Below are 24,914 nucleotides of genomic sequence, written 5' to 3' on the forward strand. Positions count from 1 at the left end.
TACAAAGTTCCATTTATTTTCAATAACAAAAACAACACAACAAAGGAATTCATTCACTGATTTTTAAGTCTAACACAACCTTAGCACAAACCATCCTCAACAAATGGAAACACATTATTACTAGTAACCAAGTAAGACTATTCTTGAGACTCTTTAAACAAACATAGGTAGGTAAAGAAACACGTTAGATGCTTGACTGACAAGGACTCAAAGAAGAGAATAGCCAAGGAGCAGGGTCTCCAAATATTAAGTCAGCAAAGGAAACATGGGGTTTTCAAAGTAGTTGACAGATCAAGTTAAACTTTTCCATTAACTGTCAGATGATCTTAGAAATCAGAGCTCACTGGGGGATGCGAGGGTTTGGGGTAATCCATGTTCAAGGCCTTGTAATGAAATCTTTCCATATTTCTAAATCCTTGACTTAGAATCTATCACAATCTAGAGGAGCTTCTGCCAAAGGATAGGAGGCTCTTTATTCACGCTGCCTGAAAAGACCTGTCTTCCAATTTTCTTCCTTTGACTGGGTTATTAGCTCCTGTACCATAATCATTCCAAAAAAAGATTACTATGTAGACCGACCTCTCTCTGGTTTATATTTTCCTTCAAGAAACACTGATACTGCCAGGGACAGCTCTAAATATATCCAATATCTTTTATTTTTATCCTCCTACACAACTCTGCAAGGCTACAAAATCTTGGACTCGCAGAGCAATGACAGCATTTGGTCAGAAGACGTTGTCAGTTCCAACATAAAAATCTCTGAAGTTCAATGATCATAAAATACCACCTCATCTGCCACACCTCTTTTCTCATTATCCTGTCAATTATTTCTTTCGGAATTCAATTCTCCGAGCTACATTCTGAGCACCAAATTTTTTGACCAATGTATCTCGGGCATCCTCATCACCTTTTTGCAAATCTAAGTCATCCTGTCGGGACCAAATGGGATACCCATCAGCCCTCTGACCAGACTCTAAAAAGGATGTGGTAGCCTCCACTTCACCACTATTTTTTAGGAAGGCCTGTGTAACTGTTGACAGATCCAAGTTAAACTTTTCCATTAACTGCCGGATGATCTTAATTGCAGCTCCCACTTCCGGTGGAGAAACTTTTCCTTCTTCTTCCTCATCAGGCTGTGTTTCTGAGTCTTCTTCAGGTGTGGGTGGATCATCATCACACATTGTTATGTGTATTTCAAAATCAGGGCTTTCCTCCACCTAGAGAAAGTGATAAATAAAACTAGTATAATTACCCAGTTATACTTAGTCTTGCAATATCTGGTCTCTACCAATTACCATCTCCTTGCCCTATTCACTCTAATCACACTGGACTTCCTTCAGTACAGCTAATATGCCATGTTCCTTCTTACATTTATTTGTCTTGAATGTTTGTATGTATGTATATATATGTATGTATGTACATATGTGATAACAGGGTAAGAAAAATGTGTGTGCAGGTGAGGTGTGTGTGTGCAAACATGCTTCTGTGTGTATGTAAATGTATAATTATCTATGGTATCCCAAAAGAACATTAGAAGCTCCTATACTGAATATGAAAAAAATATATGTAAGAGGAGGATCCAAGATGGCGGCGTAGGTAAACACCTAAACTGCTGCCTCGCACAACAATTGCAAAACTACAACTAAAAGACAAAACGTCTATCACCCAGAACCATGGGAAAGCTGGCTGAGTGGAAGTTCTACAACTAGAAGGAAAGAGAAAAGAGCATTGAGACGTGCACAAGCGCTGAAAAGCTGAGGTACGGAGGCGCGCGAATGGGGCTGGCGGAAGGCATTGCTTTTTTCAACCCGAAGGGAGACAAGTCCTCGATTACTCTGAAATCCAGTTTCTAGAAAGATGCGGGGGACCCAGACTCCTACGGGGAGAAGCTGGACTCTCTGCCATTGGGTCGGAAAGTGAGGGTGGCTTGCTTGCAGAGCTGCGCACAGGAATAATTGTTTATTGCACAGGGGCACGGGATGCGGGGACGCGGTCAGAGATGCAGAGCCGACTAACTGGCAGCCATCGCTGTTTGCCATGCCCTAGCCTAGTGACGCCCTGAGACCCCGCCCCACACAACCTACAAAACCACCCAAGCTCCAAGCAGTGGCTTTCGCATATGAATGGCCTGCCCTATCGCAGCTTAACTTAGCAAACTTGCAGCCCAGGTCAGACAGCTCCAAAAATTCCAAACACCAAGCAAAGAGGAGAAAACTGTAGTTCTTGCTGTAGCGCCTGCTGGATAGCCTCAGACAGTAGCTGACCTGCACCCCATTGGAGATCCAGAAGCCAGTGTACCTAGTGGTCAGTGTGAGACACCAGATTTCAACTCCTCACATCCATAAGTGACACATTCAAGAGGCAGACTCAGTGAGCACCAAACCCCCACTGAAACAAGTCCTGCACCATAAGCGTGTCTCCAGCACAGCAGTTCTTCCATTATAGACACAGAAGGTCCTCACAGCCAATTGGCCTGGAGGTCAATTCCTCCCAGTGTACCAACAGCAATCAAGGCTTAACTACACCAAGACTTTGCACTCAGCCCACAAAGGGGTGTACCAAGAGCGCCCACCTCAGGTGATTGGGGAGGCTGAGCTACTGGCCCCTATAGGTCACCTACTACACAAAGCCACTCCATCAACACAGGGAAGCAGCCAAAATGCGGAGACAAAGAAACATGTCACGAATGAAATAAATGGTGGAAAGCAAACTACTGGATGACATAGAGTTCAGAACCACATTTATAAGGTTACTCAAAAATCTTCTAAAAACCTCTGAGGAACTTAGACCTTTAAGAATCTTAATGAGAATGCCAGAAAAATAGAAAAGGACCAGTCAGAAATTAAGCATACACTATCTAAAATAAAGAATATACAAAACTCAACTATAGATCAACGTATCCCAAGAATCAAACCAAAGATATGAAATATAAGGAAACAAAAAACACCCAACCAGAAAAACAAAAAGAAAAAAGAATCCAAAAATATGAAGATAGTGTAAGGAGCCTCTGGGACAACCTCAAGCATAACAACATCCGAATTTTTGGAGTGCCAGAAGAAGAGAGACAGCAAAATATTGAAAACCTATTAGAAGAAATAATGACAGAAAACTTTCCCTACCTGGTGAAAGAAATAGACTTACAAGTTCAGGAAGCGCACAGAACCCCATACAAGAGGAATCCAAAGAGGGCCACACTAAGACACATCATAATTAAAATGCCAAGAGCAAAAGACAAAGAGAGAATTTTGAAAGCAGCAAGAGAAAAACGGTTAGTTACCTACAATGGAGTACCCATAAAACTGTCAGCTGATTTCTCAGCAGAAACTATGCAGGCCAGAAGGGAGTAGAAAGAAATATTCAAAGTGATGAACAGCAAGAACCTACAACCAAGATTACTCTACCCAGCAAAGCTATCATCCAGAGTTGAAGGTCAGATAAAGAGCTTCACAGACAAGAAAAAGCTAAAGGAGTTCATCACCACCAAACCAGTATTATATGAAATGCTGAAGGGTATTCTTTAAGAAGAGGAAGAAGAAGAAAAAGGTAAAGATAAAAATTATGAACAACAGAATGACATCAAATACATACCTACCAACAAGTGAATCTAAAAATCAAGTGAATAAAAAATCTGAAGAACAGAATGGACTGGTGAATATAATAGAATCAGGGACATAGAAAGGAAGTGGACTGACAATTCTCAGGGGGAAGGGGGTGTGAGGGGTGCGGGAAGAGATTGGACAAAAATCTTGTACCTATGGACGAAGACAGTGGTGGGGGGTAAGGGTATGGGGTGGGGTGGGGAATCAGGTGGAGGGGAGCTATGGGGGAAAAAAAAGAGGAACACCTGTAATAATCTGAACAATAAAGATTAAAAAAAATAAAAAATATATGTATATGCATACACTTATGTGTATATTTTTGCATTAGACTATTTGGGGTTTTTTTGTGAGTTTTTTTAAGAATACTGTTCTTTTTGTTTGTTTTATATATATTTTTATTGATTTCAGAGAGGAAGGGAGAGGGCGAGAGAGAAAAGCAATGATGAGAGAGAATCATTGATCAGCTGCCTTCTGCACGCCCATACTGGGGATCCAGCCGGCAAACAGGCATGTGCCCTTGACCAGAATCAAACCTGGAACCCTTCAGTCTGCAGGCTGACGCTCTATCCATTGATCCAAACCAACTAGGGCAGCATTACATTATTTGTTAAAAGTGTGACTTCATTCCCAAATTGTAAGCTCTATAAGGACAGAAATTGTATGTTTTGCTTATCATTATATCCATTCCCACTACATATCAATGGCTGCACATAATCAAAAACCACTGCTGTAGGCCCAGCTGGTTTGGATCAGTGGATAAAGCGTCAGCCTTCAGACTGAAGGGTCCTAGGTTCGATTCTGGTCAAGGGCACATACCCAGGTAGTGGGCTCAACCCACCAGTGGGGGTGATGCAGGAGGCAGCCGATTAATGATTCTCTCTCATCGTTGGTGTTTCTCTCTCTCTCTCCCCCTCCCTTCCTCTCTGAAATAAATACAAAAACAAAACAAACACACATACACACACACAAAACAATGCTGTATTAGGGTTTCTAAACTATACTACATATAGCCACATTATGAAGTGTGTTATGTGAGAAGAGACCTATGTAGGCCTTGTTTGGGAGTTGCAGAATGCATTTGGAAGTTTATGGAAAGTTAACCTATGTAATATCAAATAATAAAACAAAACTCAGATTACACAAGGCAACAACCCCTGAATTCTGCCAATTCTTATGCATTCCTTCACTCACCAAATATAGAAACTTTATTTTTTTTAAATAAATTTTTATGCAGGTTATTACAATTGTTTCTCCTTTTTCCCCCCATAGCTCCCCTCCAGCCAGTTCCCACCCCACCTTCTGCCCTTACCTCCCCGCCACTGTCCTCATACATAGGTGTATGATTTTTGTCCAGTCTCTTCCTGAAGCCCCCATACCCCTTTCCCCCTGAGAATTATCAGTCCACTCCCTTTCTATGCCCCTGATTCTATTATATTCACCAGATTATTCTGTTACTCAGGTTTTTAATTCAATTGATTTTTTAGGTTCACTTGTTGATAGATATGTATTTGTTGTTCATAATTTTTATCTTTGCTTTTTTCTTCTTCCTCTTCTTTAAGAATACCTTTCAGCATTTCATATAATACTGGTTTGGTGGTGATGAACTCCTTTAGCTTTTCTCATTTGTGAAGTTATCTGCCCTTCAATTCTGAATGATAGCTTTGCTGGGTAGAGTAATCTTAGTTGTAGGTTCTTGCTATTCATCACTTTGAAAATTTCTTGCCAATCCCTTCTGGCCTGCATAGTTTCTGTTGAGAAATCAGCTGACAATCATATGGGTGCTCTCTTGTAGGTAATTAACTGTTTTTCTCATGCTGCTTTTAATATTCTCTCTTTGTCTTTTGCTCTTGGCATTTTAATTATGATGTGTCTTGGTGTGGTCCTCTTTGGATTCCTTTTGTTTGGGGTTCTGTGCGTTTCCTGGACTTGTAAGTCTATCTCTTTCGCCAGGTGGGGTAAGTTTTCAGTCATTATTTCTTCAAATAGGTTTTCAGTATCTTGCTCTCTCTCTCTCTTCTTCTGGCACCCCCATAATTCTGATGTTGGTATGCTTGAAGTTGTCCCAGAGGCTCCTTACATTATCTTCAACTTTTTAGATTCTTTTTTCTTTTTGCTTTTTCGGTTGAGTGTTTCTTGCTTCTTTGTATTTCAATTCTTTGGCTTGATTCTTGTGTTCCTCTAGTCTGTTGTTGGGTCTCTGTATAATATTTTTTATTTCAGTCAGTGTATGTTTAATTTCTAGTTGGTCCTTTTTCATTTCTTCGAGGGTCTCGTTATATTTATTGGCCTTTTCTAGGATAATCTTGAAAAGCCTCATAACCGTGGTTTTGAATTCTATATCCAGTCGTTTGTTTTCCTCCATTTCTTTCATTTGTGATCTGTTTCTTTGTCGCCGCATTTTCACTGCTTCCCTGAGTTGGTAGGGTAGCTTTGTGTGCTAGGATTCCTATATGGCCCAGTGGGTCGGCCTCTCCAGTTAACCTGAGGTGGACACTCTTGGTGCACCCCTTTGTGGACTGTGTGTACAGCCTTGTTGTAATTAAGTCTTGATTGTTGTTGGTATCACTGGGAAGAATTGACCTCCAGGCCAGTTGGCTGTGAGGATCAGCTATGTCTACGCTGGGAGAAGTTCGGTGCTGGAGACAGCCTTATAGGATTAGACTTGCCAAATTGCAAAAGCCTCTGTGCTCAGCTTGGATAAGGTGGAGTCTCAGGGTGGAGCAGAAAGTCTTGGCTTCCTGTCAGCTTTGCCCTGGCGGCGCGCGCCTCCAGACCTCTGCCTTCCCCGGCTCCCGATTCTCCGCCCGAGAGTCCAGATTGCCCCCGCAAGACTGTGGGTCCCCAGGGGCTCGTCTGGAACTTGGGTTCAGTGCAGTCAGAACTGGGGCTCAGTGCAGTCAGGAGCTTCCGACTCCCTTCCACTAGGGAAAGCCTGTGGCAACCTCCGCAGTCTTTGTGCGCACTGGCGCGCGCGCCTCCAGACCTCTGCCTTCCCCGGCTCCGGAGCCTCCGCTCAAGAGTCCAGATTCCCCCCCGTAAGAGCGTGAGTCCCCAGGGGCTCGCCTGGAACTGGGGTTCAGTGCAGTCAGAACTGGGGTTCAGTGCAGTCAGGAGCTTCCGACTCCCTTCTGCTAGGGAAAACCTGTGGCAACCTCTGCAGTCTTTGTGCACACTGGGTGCACGCCTCCAGACTCCTGCCCGCCGGGGCTCCCCCGGGTCTCCGAGTGCCGTTCTCTCTACCTGACAGTCCAGACTCCCCCTGTATGAACCTGGGTCCACGGGGTTTCGCCCGGAACTGGGGTTCAGTGCAGTCGGGGGCTTCCTTCCCCCTCCCACCAGAGAAAGTCAGCCAGGCTCTCAGCCGCCCTTCCTCTCTGCGTGCACAAAGACCCTTTGTCGTACCTCAAATTCTCTGTGAGCTTTTCTCTTTCCTTCTAGTTGTAGAATTTCCACTCAGCCAGCTTTCCTGTGGTTCTGGATGGTGTCCGTTCTGTCTTTTAGTTGTAGTTTTGAAATTGTTGTGCAAGGCAGCAGTTTAGGTGCTTACCTATGCCGCTATCTTGGTTTCTCCTCTAATTATAGAAACTTTAAATTATTTTCCTGATTTAGACTGAGGCCTAATCACTTTTTTGTGTGTTAATAAGAAAAGTTAATTTAAAAGACCCTTTTTCCCCCAGCCGGTTTGGTTAACTGGTTGAGCTTCGACCTATGAACCAGATCACGGTTCAATTCCCAGTCATGACACATTGCCCAAATTGCAGGCTCAGTCCCCAGTGTGGGGCATGGAGGCAGCCAATCAGTGACTCTCTCTCATCAGTGATGTCTCTTATCTCTCTCTCCCTCTCCATTCCTCTCTGAAATCAATAAAAATATGTATTAAAAATAAATAAAATATCCTTTTTCTTAGAGAAGATATACACATATAATTTGGAGTTTTTCCAGTCACTCCTCATTATTTTATGGCTCCTGCCTTACTCTATAATGATGAATTATGGGATTTCAACAGAATATTAGAAATGAGAATGAATATGAAAGAGCTAAAATTTTCCTAAAAACTCTAAATACATAAAAACTAAACTTGCTTAGTTAAGAAATTAAACTCTTTTTAAAATTATATTTATGTTCCTGAGAAGCATAAAAACATTTTTATAAAATGCTAACTTTGAAAAACTTATACTGAGATCAAAGTACTAAAAATGGGATGTTTTATACTGTTTAAAAGGAATTTGCCCCAACTTTTCTACCTATCACCCTCAAGCTTTCCTGTCAAAAAGCAAAAACTACATGCCTGGAACCTAGATCAGTCGCACTTTCCATTTTCCTCTTCCACCTTGAACTTCTCTCTTACCTTTCTTGGCATTGGGTATATAAAAAAGGTAGATGGGATGACCAATTTCAAAGGAGAAGAATGCAGATACAGAAAAAAATGAGTTAAATCTAGTTAACATACCACAACCTCCTCAAACCCCCGGGTGGCTTCTATAAGCATCTTTTTGACTGCTTCTTCATTCTCCTTGATCTCTTCCTTTACAAATTCTTCTTCCTCTTCTTCCTCCTCTTCCTCTTCTTCTTCTTCAGGCAAGTCGGGAGTTCTCTTATTCTGTGGTTCTATCACAGAGAAGAACAGCACTAGATTAGAATGAGCCTCTTTTACAGAAAACAAAAATGCTCTGTCAGCTCTGGACCAAAAGTGAGCCTGTACTTTTTTGTTTTTCATTAGAAGATATCTCTTTTTTAACAGAAGGAGAAGAAAAACATAAGACGCATATTCAATAATTTCTGCTCTTGCTTTTGAAAAATTATACTATCCAAATGGTGGTAATTTTCCTAGATCCTGATATGTAAAATAAAAATACTCTTCAAGCTTAATGCATTTTTTGTCTTGTATTAATGGATTTTTCAAATTAACAAAACTGAAATAAACTGGGTTCTCTGGGAAGCAGATCCTGAGGTGGAGGTTACAATATAAGGTGTTTATCAGAGAGCATGCCTGGGAAAACCCCCATTGAAGTGAAAAAAGCAGGATGGGCAGAAAAAAGTTGAGCTGTGAAAGAGTGCCAACAAGGCCTCATGTGAAGCAAGAAGGTCCTTCACGGTTGACCCAAGGGAACCAAAACTTTAAAATTGTATATAGAGCCCTAACCAGTTTGGATCAGTGGATAGAGTGCCGGCCTGCGGACTCAAGGGTCCCAGGTTTGATTCTGGTCAAGGGCATGTACCTTGGTTGCGGGCACATCCCCAGTAGGAGGTGTGCAGGAGGCAGCTGATTGATGTTTCTCTCTCATCAACATTTCTAACTCTCCCTCTCCCTTCCTCTCTGTAAAAAATCAATAAAATGTTTTTAAAAAAAACTGTATATAGATCAGTCACTGGATACCAGCCACTCTAAGATGACAGGACTTTAGGCAAGGCAGCTCTTCCAGCTGCTGAAGGCAGATCTGGGGACTATACCAAAATCTACCATTTACCATCTACACAAAGGAGGGCCCCTAAAACTAAACATCCTCTCGGTTCCTCTTTACAACTTGTTCTCCAAGGACTTTGCTCTCTTTTCCACTTAACAAGTAAAGACAGCAAAGGGGCAAAATGAGGGAGTTTTTCGTGATGGAACTGTTCTATATCCTGATTTTTGGTGGTGGTTACACAAATCTATACATGTTAAAACACATAACTGGAAAATGGTATGATAGTTCCCCAAACTATTACACATAAAATTACCATATGCATGAGTAATTCCGCTTCTGGGTTTTTGCCCTCCAAAAACGAAAGCAGGGTCTCAAACAAATTTTACTATACCCATATCCATAGCAGCATTATTCACAATAGCCAAGAGACAGAAACAACCCAAATGCCCATCGATGGATAAACAGATAAACAAAAAGTGGTGTAGACATACAGTGGAATATTATTTAGCTTAAAAAAGAAATCAAATTCTGACACAAGACATTATTCTAAGTGAAATAAGCCTGACACAAGAGGACAAATATTATATGTCTCCACTTATATAAGGTACCTAGAGAGATCAAATTCAGAGACAAAAAGTAAAATAGTGCTTGTCAGGAGCTGGGGGAGAGAGAAATAGGGAGTGTTTAATGGATATAGAGTTTCAGTTTTGGAAAATCAAAAAGTTCTGATATGGATGTACTTAATGCCACTGAACACTTAAAACCAGCTAAATGGTAAGTTTTATGTGATGTGCATTTTACCACAATCCTATATAATAAAAAGCTAATATGCAAATTGTCCCCTTGATAGAATACAAAAGGGTCACATAGTGAAAAGTAAGTCTCCTTGTCCACAGCCCCTCCCCCTGGCTGGCCCCGCCCCCAATCGGTCCCAATCAGGGCAGGCTGGTAGGACCCCACCCGTGCACTAATTTGTGCACTGGGCCTCTAGTAAAAAAATAATTTTAAAAATGCATAAACTGCCTGGACAGAATGGCTCAGTGGTTGAGCGTCAATCTATGAACCAGGAGGTCATGGTTTGTTTTTTAAATTTAATAAATCTTTATTGTTTAGATTATTACAATTATTCCTCTTTTTTCCCCCCATAACTCCCCTCCACCCAGTTACCACCCCAATCTCTTCCCTTACCTCCCCCGCATTGTCCTCATCCATAGGTGTACGATTTTTGTCCAGTCTCTTCCCGCACCCCCCACACCCCTTTTCCCCCCCGAGAATTGTCAGACCACTCCCTTTCTATGCCCCTGATTCTATTATATTCACCAGTTTATTCTGTTCATCAGATTTTTTATTCACTTGATTTTGAGATTCACTTATTGATAGGTATGTATTTGTTGTTCATAATTTTTATCTTTACCTTTTTCTTCTTCTTCCTCTTCGTCATTTCATATAATACTGGTTTGGTGTTAATGAACTCCTTTAGCTTTTTCTTATCTGTGAAGCTCTTTATCTGTCCTTCAATTCTGAATGATAGCTTTGCTGGGTAGAGTAATCTTGGTTGTAGGTTCTTGCTATTCATCACTTTGAATATTGCTTGCCACTCCCTTCTGGCCTGCATAGTTTCTGTTGAGAAATCAGCTGACAATCGTATGGGTGCTCCCTTGTAGGTAACTGTTTTTCTCTTGCTGCTTTTAATATTCTCTTTGTCTTTTGCTCTTGGCATTTTAATTATGATGTGTCTTGGTGTGGTCCTCTTTGGATTCCTTTTGTTTGGGGTTCTGTGCACTTCCTGGACTTGTAAGTCTATTTTTTTCACCAGGTGGGGGAAGTTTTCGGTCATTATTTCTTCAAATAGGTTTTCAGTATCTTGTTCTCTCTCTTCTTCTGGCACCCCCATAATTCGGATGTTGGTACGCTTGAGGTTGTCCCAGAGGCTCCTTACACTATCTTCAAATTTTTAGATTCTTTTTTCTTTTCCGGTTGAGTGTTTTTTGCTTCTTTGTATTTCAAATCTTTGACTTGATTCTTGCGGTCCTCTAGTCTGCTGTTAGGTCTCTGTATAATATTTTTTATTTCAGTCAGTGTATGTTTAATTTCTAGTTGGTCCTTTTTCATATCCTCTAGGGTCTCGCTAAATTTATCGGCCTTTTCTAGGTAATTCTTGAAAAACCTTGTAACTGTGGTTTTGAACTCTATATCCAGTCATTTACTTTCCTCCATTTCTTTCATTTGTGATCTGTTTCTTTGTCTCCGCATTTTCAGCTGCTTCCCTGAGTTGGTAGAGTAGCTTTGTGTGCTAGGTGTCCTATAGGGCCCAGTGGCTCAGCCTCCCCAGTTACCTGAGGTGGACACTCTTGGTGCACCCCTTTGTGGACTGTATGCACAGCCTTGTTGTAGTTAAGTCTTGACTGTTGTTGGTACCACTGGGAGGAATTGACCTCCAGGCCAATTGGCTGGGAGGATCAGCTGTGTCTACGCTGGGAGAACTTCTGTGCTGGAGACACCCTTATGAGACAAGACTTGCAAAATTGCAAAAGCCTCTGTGCTCAGCTTGGATGGGGCGGAGTCTCAGGGCGGAGCAGACAGCCTTGGCTTCCCATCAGCCCTGCCCTATGAGGCCCCTGGGTCTCAGTGTCCCTCGGTAATCGCTGCAAGCACCTCTGAGAGAAAGCCGCCCTCGAGTTTTGCCCACTGCCAGACAGTCCAGTTTCTCTCCAAATGGGTCTGGGTTCCCAGATTCTCGCCCAGAACTGTAGTTCAGCGCCATCGGGAGCTTCCGTCTCCTTCCTGCTTGAGAAATCCAGCCGCGCACTCACCAGTCAGTCCTCTCTGCATGCGAGTGCCTCCGGACCTCTGCCTTCTGCAGCTCCCCTGAGTCTCAGTGTGCTTTTCTCTTTTCCTGACAGTCCAGATTCCCCCCGAATGAGTCTGGGTTCCCAGAGTCTCGCCCGGAACTGGAGTTCAGCGCAATCAGGAGCTTTTGTCTCCCTCCCGCTTGAGAAAGCCAGCCACGCACTCAGCCGCCAGTCCTCCAGTCCTCTCCACGCGCACAAATCTCCGTACCTCAGCCTTTTGCAGCTCCTCTGAGTCTCAGTGTGCTTTTCTCTTTCCTTCTAGTAGTACAATTTCCACTCAGCCAGCCTTCCTGTGGTTCTGGATGGTGTCCGTTTTGTCTTTTAGTTGTAGTTTTGAAATTGTTGTGCGAGGCAGCAGTTTAGGTGTTTATCTATGCCACCATCTTGGTTTCTCCCAGGAGGTCATGGTTCAGTTCCAGTCAGGGCACATGCCCAGGATGCGGGCTCAATCTCCAGTGTGGAGCATGCAGGAGGCAGCCGATCAATGGTTCCCTCTCACCATTAATGTTTCTATCTCTCTCTCCCTGTCCCTTCCTCTCAAATCAATAAAATATATGTAATTTAAAAATGCATAAACTGTACGCAAAAATAAGTCAATTTTCTTTTATATAAATTTTTAAAATAGTAATTTTAAAAAGCCTTATCTTTTGGAGATAATGCTGAAATAAATAAAATGGATGATGCCTGGCATTTACTTCAAAATAATACCAAAAGTCTGCCTGGCTCAGTTGGTTAAGCATCATCCCATGCACTGAATGGTTGCCAGTTCTATTCCCAGTCAGGGCACATACCTGGGTTGCTGGTTTGATCCCTAGTCAGAGAGTGTACGGAAGGCAATCGGTAACTGGTTAATGTTTCTCTCTTTCCTCCTTCCTCTAAGCATGTCCTCAGGTGAAGATATAAATAAATATATAATCTCAAAAGTCTGGATTGAAAGGATAAGTAAAAAAATTGACCATGAACTATAATCAGGTGAAGTTGGAAAATGGGTACATGCAGTATAGTTCATTATACTATTCTACTTTTGTAAATGTTTAAAATTTTCTATAATAAAATGAACAAATTATGGTTCATTCACAAAATGGAATACAATGCAATCAATAAACAAAGAATGAGTTGAAGCAACACACAGACACAAAGACTTCAAGGTCTATCATTATTAAGTTAAAAAACAAACAAACTGCTGAACTGGTTTCTAGTATACTAGTATTATCATGAGCAAAAAGTACACATAACAAGGATAATAGTAATGGTTGCCTCTGGGAGAGGAACCAGGGGAAGGGGTATATAGCAAGGAGACTTACTTTTCACTATGTGACCCTTTTGTATTCTGTATATCTGTAGGATAAATTCCTAGAAGCAATATTGCCTCGATTAAGGGAACAAGCAATTTAAACAATGCCTTTCAAAGAAATTGTATCAATTTCCTTCTATTAACAATGTAGGAGTGTACTTGTTTGCATATACCGCACTAACTTTGGATATTACTCATTTTGTTAATTTTTGCCAGATTGATAGATAAAATATGACATTTCCTTGGTCCAGTTTACTTTAAACACACATACACACATTTATTATTTCATAGTTTCCATGGGTTAGAAATCCAGGTATGGCTTATTTGGTCCTCTGTTCAGAGTCTAGTTTACTTTTATTTAATAACAATATTTCTGCATTGTTTATTGCCATTTATTTCCTTTTCTGGAAACTTCTTGTTCCATTTGCTTTGCTCATTTTTCTACTAGTTTTTCTTTTTTAGTTACTAGCTTTTGCAAGCTCTTTGGACATTAAGAAAACTAACTCTGTTGCAATGTATTGGAAATATTTTTCCAGTTTGCCCTCTAACTTTATCATGAGAAGTTTTTAATTTTTTTATTAAAATATGTTTTTATTGATTTTAGAGAGAGAGGGAGAGAGATAGAGAGATAGAAACATCAATGAAAGAGAAACAATGATTTCCTGCATGTCCCTTATGGGGATTGAGCCCACAACCCAGGCATGTGCCCTGACCAGGAATTGAACCAGGGACCTCTTGGTTCATGGGTTGTCCATCAAATCACTGAGCTACACCTGTTGGGTAAAAGCTTTTAATTTTAAGTAATCAAATTTAGAAAATGTTTCCTTAGTCTTCTCGGTTTTAGGATTATCACTATGCTAATATTAAAAAGTGTATTCACATTTTCTCTTAGTCACTTTAGGATTTTAATTTTTACATTTATATATCTGATTATCAAAATACTATTTTGAGTGGGTGAGTCAGCCTAATTTCGTCCCAAGTCAAAAATGGCTTGCCAACACCACTGATTTAAAAGCAAGGTCCTAAATGATATACTTCGCCCACACACCTAGCCCTGAGAATGCTCCCTCTCGTTTACTCTATTCCAGCCACAGTGATTTCTTTGTTGCTCCAAGAAAATATTTCCACCTCAGGGCCTTTGCACTTATTCCCTCTATCTGGAACACTTCCTCAGATAACCACCTGGCTTACTCTCATTTCCTTTGGTCTCTGCTCAAATATCAGCTCATCATTGTGACCTTCCCTATAAACCTATAGAAAACAACCTCCTCCCAACCTTTACCCTGATTTTTCTCTATTGCACTTACCACTTCCCAGCTAGCATGTTAAGCTCCATGACCCCAGGGACTTTTACTTATTGTTACATCTCAGCAGGATAACAGTGTCTGGCTCTCAAATCTCTGTTGAATGAATAAATCTGAAATGTCACTTTTACCAAAAACAAAATTCTACAAAGCTTAAGAAAAGGAGAAATAGATTTTACCTCCCCAGACTTAAACTGTCACATAAGAGAAGGGAAGTAGAGAGAAAGCATCTTTAAACAAATGGGTTTGTCAATCTAAGTTCCAATAGCCATTATTATGTAAAAAGTGAAGTGACTTAAAGCCTAGGCACTGAGCACTAACCAGGCCTGCATCTCAACATTCAATTCAGAGGAGAAACCAAGATGGCGGCATAGGTAAGCACCTAAACTGCTGCCTCCCACAACAATTTCAAAACTACAACTAAAAGACAAAACAGACACCATCCAGAACCACATGAAAGCTAGCTGAGTGAAAATTCTACAACTAGAAGGAAAGAGAAAAGCTCACAGAGAATTGGAGGTACGGCAAAGGGTCTTTGTGCACGCAGAGAGGAAGGGCGGCTGAGAGCCTGGCTGACTTTCTCTGGAGGAAGGGGGAAGGAAGCCCCCGACCGCACTGAACCCCAGTTCTAACTGCACTGAACCCCAGATCCGGGCGAGCCCCTGGGGACCCACGCTCTTACGGGGGGAGTCTGGACTCTCGGGCGGAGACTCGAGCTGGGAAAGGCAGAAGTCTGAAGGCACGCGCGTGCCAGTGCGCACAAAGGCTGCGGAGGTTGCCACAGGCTTTCCCTAGTGGATGGGAGTCAGAGGCTCCTGACTGCACTGAGCCCCAGTTCTGACTGCACTGGACCCCAGTTCCAGGCGAGCCCCTGGGGACCCACGCTCTTGTGGGGGGAGTCTGGACTCTCGGGCGGAGTCTCGGGAGCCGGGAAGGCAGAGGTCTGAAGGCGCGCATGTGCGCGCAAGGGCAAGGCTGACAGGAAGCCAAGACTGAGACTCCACCCCATCCAAGCTGAGCACAGAGGCTATTGCAATTTGGCAAGTCTAATCCTATAAGGCTGTCTCCAGCACTGAACTTCTCCCAGCATAGACACAGCTGATCCTTACAGCCAACTGGCCTGGAGGTCAATTCTTCCCAGTGATACCAACAACAATCAAGACTTAATTACAACAAGGCTGTACACACAGTCCACAAAGGGGTGCACCAAGAGTGTCCACCTCAGGTTAACTGGGGAGGCAGACCCACTGGGCCATATTGGAAACCTAGCACACAAATCTACCTTACCAACTCAGGGAATCAGTGAAAATGCGGCGACAAAGAAACAGATCACAAACGAAAGAAATGGAGGAAAACAAATGACTGGATATAGAATTCAAAACCACGGTTATAAGGCTTTTTAAGAATATCCTAGAAAAGGCCGATAAATATAACGAGACCCTCGAAGATATGAAAAAGGACCAACTAGAAATTAAACATACACTGACTGAAATAAAAAATATTATACAGAGACCCAAAAACAGACAAGAGGAACACAAAAATCAAGCCAAAGAATTGAATTACAAAGAAGCAAAAAACACTCAACCGAAAAAGCAAAAAGCAAAAAAAAAAAAAAATCCAAAAAGTTGAAGATAATGTAAGAAGACTCTGGGACAACTTCAAGCATACCAACATCAGATCTATGGGGGTGCCAGAAGAAGAGAGAGAGCAAGATACTGAAAACCTATTTGAAGAAATAATGACCGAAAACTTCCCCCACCTGGTGAAAGAAAGAGACTTACAAGTCCAGGAAGCCCACAGAACCCCAAACAAAAGGAATCCAAAGAGGACCACACCAAGACACATCATAATTAAAATGCCAAGAGCAAAAGACAAAGAGAGAATATTAAAAGCAGCAAGAGAAAAACAGTTAGTTACCTACAAGGGAGCACCCATACGACTGTCAGCTGACTTTTCAACAGAAACTATGCAGGCCACACGGGAGTGGCAAGAAATTTTTAATGTGATGAATAGCAAGAACCTACAACCAAGATTACTCTACCCAGCAAAGCTATCATTCAGAATTGAAGGGCAGATAAAGAGTTTCACAGACAAGAAAAAGCTAAAGGAGTTCATCACCACCAAACCAGTATTATATGAAATGCTGAAAGGTATTCTTAAAGAAGAGGAAGAAGAAAAAAGTAAAGAGAAAAATTATGAACAACAAATACATATCTATCAACAAGTGAACCTAAAAATCAAGTGAATTAAAAACCTGAGGGACAGAATAATCTGGTGAATATAATAGAATCAGGGGCATAGAAAGGGAGTGGACTGATAATTCTCAGGGGGAAAGGGGTATGGGGGGTTCATGAAGAGACTGGACAAAAATCATACACCTATGGATGAGGACAGTGGGGGGGAGGTAAGGGCAGAAGGTGGGGTGGGAAATGGGTGGAGGGGAGATATGGGGAGAAAAAGGAGAAATAATTGTAATAATCTGAATAAAGATTTATGTAAAAAAAAAAAAAAAACCTGAGGAACAGAATAATCTGGTGAATATAATAGAATCAGGGGCATAGAAAGGGAGTGGACTGATAATTCTCAGGGGGAAAGGGGTATGGGAGGGTTCATGAAGTGACTGGACAAAAATCATACACCTATGGATGAGGACAGTGGCGGGGAGGTAAGGGCAGAAGGTGGGGTGGGAACCAGGTGGAGGGGAGCTATGGGGGGAAAAAGGAGAAACAATTGTAATAATCTGAATAAAGATTTATTTAAAAACAAACAAACATTCAATTCAACTGACTTAAAAACTCACTGGATAGAGCGTGGACCTGCAGACTAAAGCGTCCCAGGTTCGATTCCGGTCCAGGGCACATGCCCTGGTTGTGGGCTCGACCCCCAGTGGGGAGCGTGCAGGAGGCAGCCAATCAATGATTCTCTCTCATCATTGATGTTTCTATCTCTCTCTCCCTCTTCCTTCCTCTCTGAAATCAATAAAAATATATATTTTTTTAAAAATTCACTTCACCCATGAGACCAGGAAGTGATTTCAATAGCCAAGAACCTTCTTATGTGAAACATTCAATTAAGCCCAAACAGGAAAATAAACTGATCTGGCTTGCCTTTAAAATGGTTTATACTGAATCTACCTGAACACAGAAGAAATATGTCTTTAAACTGGTGGTTGCCAGAAGGCAGTGGAATGGGGGCGGGGGAAGGGGGCAGGCAAAATAGGTAAGGGGGGCTAAGAGGTACAAATTTCCCGTTTTAAGTCACAGGATGTAATGTACAGCACAGGGCAGGGATTTTCAACTTTTTTCATCTCATGGCACACATAAACTAATTACTAAAATTCTGTGGCACACCAAAAGATATATGTTTTTGCCGATCTTACAAAAGAAAGGTACAATTTTGATTCAATCACACTGGAGGGATATTGTTGTGTTGGCTGTTGACATTTTATTATTTGACAATCTAAGGGAAAAGAGGTCAGTGCCTCTGACTAGTCAGGTATTGCACGTTTTTGAAAATTCTTGCAGCACACCAGTGTGCCGCAGCACACAGTATATAGTCAGTAACCTTGTATGTTGACTAAATTTATGGTGATCATTTCATAATGTATACAAATATCTAATCACTATGCTGTACACCTGAAACTAACATAATATTGTATGTCACCTATAATTCGGTAAATAAATGATTAAAATAAAATAGGACGACTCTGAAATATCTCTGATACAGTTACCCACGAAGCTGGTTCCCCCGTTGCCTCTGGGGAAGAAAACTGAATAGCTAACTGGTGAGTAGAGAGAAAATTTTCTATATATAGTACTTTTTTTACACCCTTTGAATATTAAACCATGGCAATATCCTAATTATTGAAAAAGGAAATTGAAGAGATTAGAAAATGGTGTAATTTTACCGGGATGTCAAAGGGGGGAGGGGCCGGACGATGACACCGAAGCCGCCAAAAAGGACGCCAGATGGAACTGGGATGAAGGGCCCGCCCCCACCAGCACCAGTACAGGCTGAGGGACCCACACCTCCGCAGCATCAGGCCTCACCCCCGCTGTCTGCAGCCTCCGGGTCTTCCTCCGCTTTCCGCTTGAGTTTCTGGGAGGACGGACTCACAGGAGCGTCCCCCAAAAGGTACTTATGCTCCTGGCCCCGTAGGTGCTTTAAGTAGCGGTCCTTCAAGGACTGCCACGAGTGCTGAGTGAGCGAGCTTTTCTCCATCGCTTTCCACAAGGCGTTGCCCGTGACGGAGCTGGTCGAGCGGGCATTTTCCTTCACGTAGGTTAGGATGGCCACGTCGTCCGCGTCAGTGAAGGCGATCCGCCCAGTGAGCGGCGACCCCTCGGGCTCCACGGCGGCGCGGTCGGCCGGAGCCCCGCTCTTCGTCTCCGCTGCCTGGTCGGCCGCCGGGGACAGGCCCAGCCGATAGGCCTCCAAATCGAGTCTCTCGTTGCGCTCGACGCAGTCTAGGATGTACTGCGTGGAGATGAAGTCGCCCGAGGCCTCGGCCGCTGCCTCACCGGGCTGGGCCAGCAGCACGGCCCCCGGCTCCTGCACCCGGCACAGGGTGCCGCCGCCGTGCAGGATGAGCGTCGCGAGCCGGCGTTTCGCCGGGCTGGGACGCACGTAGAAGGATATGGAGCTGCCATCTTCCCTGACGAACAGAGTCGAGGAATGAGTGGGCCCGTTGTCTTTGCCCACATCCATCGCCTCCGCCATAGCTGACGCAGAGACCAGAAGACGTAGGCACTGAGCACAACGGATGGACCTGAGATACTGCTCCCGACGGCGCGGCTGCGAAACCCCTCATTGCGCCTGCGCGGCGGCAGCGCGCAAGGAGTACCCGCCCCTCTCTCCGGAAGAGGCGGGGCTTCCGACCTTGACTGGGAAATTGCTGTACAGCCTCGTTACTTTCACTTCGGGCCTCCGGAGAGATGGCTACGGTGCAGGAGCCTGAGGTGAATGTGGACGGCGGAGAATCAAAACTGAGCAAGAAGTAAGTATTTTTGCGGGTCACTAAGGCCTTTGCAGCCAGAGAGTCCGGGCTAGGAAATTCCTCTAAGCTCCGGCCGAGGGGGCAAAGCCTGGGGCCTTCCTGCTGGTTCTCATGGGTGAGGACGCGTGGGGACATAGTCGCTACGCCCGGAAACTACATTCCCCAGGGTGTCCCGGGGTCTAGGCCTGGTGGGTTCCCACCTGTCGGATCCTGGAATAAGAATTCCAAGAACTGAGAGGTGATTGAAAAGCGAAACTTGACAAGCGAAACTTACTCCTTCCATTTCCTCCCCCTGAGGAAATGCCTTGTTTTAATACTGAACCCACGCCCCAATAAGGAGGTTGGAGAAATGTTAAACACCCTGGCTTTTCAGAAAGACCTTAATTTTCCTTGGCCTCACTGAGGCCATTCTGAACCTTATGTATTAAAATGATCAGTTCTAGCCCTGGCAGGGTACTCAGTTGGGGAGAGAGTGTCCCTTTATGCCAGGGTTTCTGGTTGGATCCCAGGTCAGGGCACATACAAGAATCAATCAATGAATGAATACATGGATATGTGGAACAACAAAATCTCCTTCTTCCCCTTCCTCTCTCTCTCAAATTAGTAAATAAAAATTTTAAAAATAACGTTATCAGTTATAAAACTGTGTCGTGCACCTGTCCATATGGGTTATTCAAAGAACCTGTGAGTACTGAGGGAATGACCGACGTCTAGTAGTAGGAACTGTCTTAGCCAGCCAGGAATACTAAGCTGCATTTAGCATTGCTGGATATAACTTTGTTCATCAACATTCCTTGAAGTGTGAAGGTAAATATAAATAAGTAAAGACTAGCCTCCCCCCCTTTAAAAAAATGTTTTTATTGATTTTAGAGAGAGAGGAAGGGAGAGGGAGAAATAGAAACACCCATGAGAGAGAAACATCGATCTGCAGCTTCCTGCACACACCCTACTGGTGATCAAATGCTGACCAGGAATCAATCTGGTGACCTCTTGGTTCATGGGTCAACAAAACCACTGAGCTATACCAGTCACACACCCCCCCCCCTTTTTTTTTTAGAGAGAGAGAGAGAGAGAGGGAAACATGGATGTGAGAGAGGAGCATCCATCGGCTACCTTCCGCCTCACCCAGGATGGAATCTGCAATCTGGGCATGTGCTCTGATCGGGAATCCAACCCTTCAGTGGATGGATGACGCTCCGACCAACCCAGCCAAACTGGCCAGGACTAGCTACACTTTTTAACTATGTCTAATATTCTCTACATACTACACTCCCTCTTAACCAGGGTTCTTCACAGAACATAGGCAATGATTTGAGTAACTTTTTTTAAAATACATTTTTATTAATTTCAGAAAGTAAGAGGGAGAGAGAAAGAGAAACATTAATGATGAGGGAGAACCATTGATTGGCTGCCTCCTGCACGCTCTCCACCGGGGATCCAGCTCACAGCCTGGGCATGTGCCCTTGACCAAAATTGAACCTGGGACCTTTAGTCTGCAGGTCAACACTCTATCCACTGAGCCAAACCAGCTAAGGCTTGAGTGACTCTTCTCAATACTCCCAAGAATGGTACATAAATAAAACCATTCCAGAAGCATAGGACAGAAGTTAGTTCATTATATGTAACTAGAAGCCCAGTGCATGAAATTTGTGCACTGCTGGGGAGGGAGGGGTGTCCATCAGCCTGGCCTGAGCCCTCTCACAGTCTGGGACCCCTTGGGGAATGTCCGCCTGCCGGCTTAGCCCAATTCCCCCAGGGATCGGGCCTAAGCCAGCAGGCAGACATCCCACTTGCAGTCTGGAACCCCTCACTCCTAAGCGCCCACCTGCAACGGAGGCAGGAGAGGCTCCCGCCACCACCGCTGTGCTCGCCAGCCTTGAGCCCGGCTTCTGGCTGAGCGGTGCTCCCCCTGTGGGAGCCCACTGACCACCAGGGGGCAGGGTATGTCATAGTGACCGGTGGTTCTGCTGTTTGGTTGATTTGCATATTAGGGTTTTATTATATAGGATGGATGTTTTAGTGCATAAGGGCTCAATTCTCTTGCTGAGCCCTGCTAGAATTGCTCTCAACTAGTAAAAATGTTCCCTTTTGTGTCTCTGGGTTTGTTCTCTAAGTATTATTGAAAAATTAAAAAGGAAATACCTAAAGTCATTATTTGATAGACCCTAATATTTTGTTCTGAGAGTGTCTGATGGATCTCTATGTTTGGAACCTGGTCTTGGACTTCAGCCTTTGGGAAGACTGACTGGACTTTGATCTGTTACATTAGTATTGGTCATTAGGGTTGTAAATCAACAGATGATTCATAAGCAAGGTCTCCAGTTGAAAGTAGAATTTTAGAGACTGGCCACTTTCTTTCTACTGAATTTTCTTAGATTAAGCATAGCTACCATTTTTTAAAGCAGCTTTTCTGTGTCAGGCACTGTGCTGGAAATGTACAAACTTTTTATATGATCTCAATAATAACCTTGTAAGTGTCCACTTTTCATTTTAATGGACTGGGACTCTGGGTGATTACATGCATTGCTGAAGTGTGCATAACTAAAGTATAGTCTACCACTGATCCAAAGCTCTGGAGCAGAGATCTAAAATCAAACTCTGTAACTGCACCATACCTCATTTTGTCTAAAAGAATCTGCCGTTGTTGGTATACCTCTAGTGACCATGGGCTAAAATAATATGATTACTATTTTCTATTATTGTTCTTGGAATTTCCTTGGTCTGAATCTTTAGTGAGCACCATTTTATGCCAGTTATTTACTCCAAGTTTAAAAACAGATGGCCTGTGTCAGGAGTCACGGGCATTCCATGGAGACCTCCCCGTGAGGAGGGGCACAGGCCAGAGGGCTGTTGGCCATGCCCATCCCCAGGCATAAGGGATCTCCTTGCCTTGCCGCTTCCTGTCCTTCACAGTGGATATCCTCACCATTAATCAGCTCTGCAGTGGGCGACAGGATGTCCATGTTCTCTCCCTTCCCATGAACATTGTGAGATGTAATGAGAAGCATCGAGATTGTTTAGAAATAAAAGCAAGATGTCCGCCAAGAAAAAACAAAACACACAAACACCAAAAACCCCCCCAAAAAAACAGATGGCCTGCCTGACAGGTGACTCATTTCCAGTGAAAGGCCAAATTTATTTGAATGTAGTAAAGAACATGATCCCTGTATTTCTGTTGCCTTCCAGTGTTAATGTATAAACATAATATAGTTTTAAGACCCTTCCTGAAATTCTCCTTTCTTCCTTATTCTTAGAGGTCCAAACAGGTCTTATCTTTGACTCAGGTGCTTTTGTGTGGCTTGCTTTTACCTTCATCTAGAGTTGTAGTTGACAGTGACATTTTATATGCTTTTCTGAGCCAAGAAATAGGAGCTTCAGAAACACTGCTTTAGGTTCTGTCTCTGATTTTCTAGAATGTTGTCATCATTTCTACCTGTAAGTTATTGCTGTTGACTTTTGACCCCAGATATGCATCTTTTTACCATAGCCTGGACTGAGAACATTGTCAGCTCCAGTTGCAGAAGAGTGGGTGTTAGGGGCTGCTTTACTTAAGAGGGTCCTAAGTAAAATGGGACACTGAAAGGTTTTACATCCTCCCCCCAACCCATGAGAGTAGGAGTGCTGGTTGGGTTTATGTATACTGTCTGTCCCATCTGACACCACATCTCTGTGTTTCCTGTTAGGTGGTGGTAATCATTAGTTCCAGGGTGTTCTGCCATGTTGACGCAAGCTGCTGTAAGGCTTGTTAGGGGGTCCCTGCGCCAAACCTCCTGGGCACAGTGGGGGCAGAGGCAGCCGCGACTGGGTCCACTTGCTCCTTTCACAGCGCTTCACAAGGACCAGCCACTTTCTAATAAAAGAAGGTTGGTGCTCGTTACCTTCTTTATTGTTCTGGGAGCAAAAGTCCTCCCCTTACTTGGGTCCTTTTCTGTTAAGCCTCTGGCTAAGTCTTTGGACTTGTTGCTAAGGAAACAAAAAGCCTTGCTACCAAAACTTTTCTCATATTCTCTTTAATAAATTCATATTCACAGTCCTTAAAATTCTGGAAATGACTTGCAGATCTTATTCTAGAACACTGCTGAAAAGAAACCTTGTATGAATAAAAAATTTCCAGTTCAGGTTGTTTTCCCTTTCCTGTCTGTCTAGAATTTGTTTGCTCTTGAGATTAATTTGGTTCCAGTCTAATTTCTAGCCACATGACCTTTTTGGATTATCCTTAGGATTGATTTGCTTTAAAGAGCAACACCTAACCCTAACCAGTTTGGCTCAGTGGATAGAGTGTCAGCCTGCGGACTGAAGGGTCCTGGGTTCCTTTCTGGTCAAGGGCATATATGGGGTTGCAGGCTTGATCCCCAGTAGGGGGTGTGCAGGAGGCAGCTGATCACTGATTTTTTCTCATCATTGATATTTCTATCTCTCTCTCCCTCTCCCTTCTTCTCTGAAATCAATAAAAATATATTTTACAAAAGAGAGAGCAACACCCAGTTGAATGGGTTTACTACATTAATGCTAGGAAGAACTAGATAGGATGAGATGCCCTCTAGCTGAATTACAGCACAACAGAGGGAAAAGGTGGGGGGTGGACATCTATGTGAGAGCGAAGCATCAATCAGCTGTCTCCTGCACACCCCCACTGGGGATCCAGCCCCCAAATCGGGCATGTGCTCTGACCAGGAATCGAACTAGCAATCTCCTGGTGCACAGGATGACGCCCAACTAACTGAGCTACACTGGCCAGGGCAAGAATGATCAAATCTATTTGAATAATGAGGTATCCCTTTCTATCCAAATCTATTTGGTTTCTGGGTTCACATAGCAAGGTTTCAGATCATAAGGGATACCAAGTTAAGAGAATTGCTTTGCTTTTTAAGGTTTCTGTCCTGGGTGCAGTGAGTAAAGGGTTAAGATAGTGAGGGATACCTGTAATAGCTCACATTTGCATGCTTACTATATGCTTTAGGGACAGGGTCATCTCTTTGCATACATTATCTCAATCCTCACAATAACATTTGGGGAGGAGGGTGTCTATTATCCATTTTACAAGATGGAGAGAAGTTAAATCACTTGTCCAAGGTCACATAATTGATAGGTAGGTGTGTCAGATTTAGTCCTGGGGAGTGTGGCTCTAAAGATGATAAATTACCCCCTATGCTATGCCGCTTTGTACACTGTTCTATCAGTTTGTTGTCTGAGCCAGGCTCCAGTGAGCAGAGTGAGACTAATGCTGAAGGCCCTTGTCAGTGCATTGATCAATGCAGAGGGAGAGATTATCTGTGGAATGTCTCCTTGAACTCTAAAGAGCCACCCTTCCGAACTGCCCCAGACTAACCCACTCCTTGGAGGGTAGGGAAGGGTGGCAGACAGAGCTAGAGATATTGCCTTCTCATATCAGGTATGGTACTCAAGGAACTTCATACCCTACAAAGGATAGATACCAGACAACTAAGATTCAGTCCCTGGCTTC

General features: G+C 43.3%; 2 protein-coding genes across 3 annotated transcripts in view; one reads left to right on the plus strand and one right to left on the minus strand.

Annotated features, from left to right (window-relative positions):
• TERF2IP (TERF2 interacting protein) lies at positions 1-19,259 on the minus strand. Its single transcript, XM_080645648.1, has 3 exons — positions 18,504-19,259; positions 8,050-8,207; positions 1-1,217 (listed from the first exon to the last, which is right to left on the minus strand). Exons 1-3 carry the CDS (start codon positions 19,171-19,173, stop codon positions 825-827), a joined length of 1,221 nt encoding a protein of 406 aa, XP_080501774.1. The 5' UTR covers positions 19,174-19,259; the 3' UTR covers positions 1-824.
• The window catches only part of KARS1 (lysyl-tRNA synthetase 1), a 17,413-nt gene continuing 11,745 nt past the window's right edge, over positions 19,247-24,914 (plus strand). Inside the window, exons 1-2 of one of the 2 annotated variants that reach the window (XM_080645646.1) lie at positions 19,325-19,450; positions 23,134-23,313. In XM_080645646.1, coding sequence (XP_080501772.1) covers positions 23,168-23,313 — 146 coding nt within the window. In that variant the 5' untranslated portion in view covers positions 19,325-19,450; positions 23,134-23,167. Of the gene's footprint in view, positions 19,451-23,133; positions 23,314-24,914 lie in introns of both variants that reach the window. The other variant, XM_080645647.1, reaches the window with a different exon arrangement.

This window comes from Plecotus auritus, assembly GCF_963455305.1.
Source record: "Plecotus auritus genome assembly, chromosome: 10".
In the NCBI taxonomy this organism is placed as follows: domain Eukaryota; kingdom Metazoa; phylum Chordata; class Mammalia; order Chiroptera; family Vespertilionidae; genus Plecotus; species Plecotus auritus.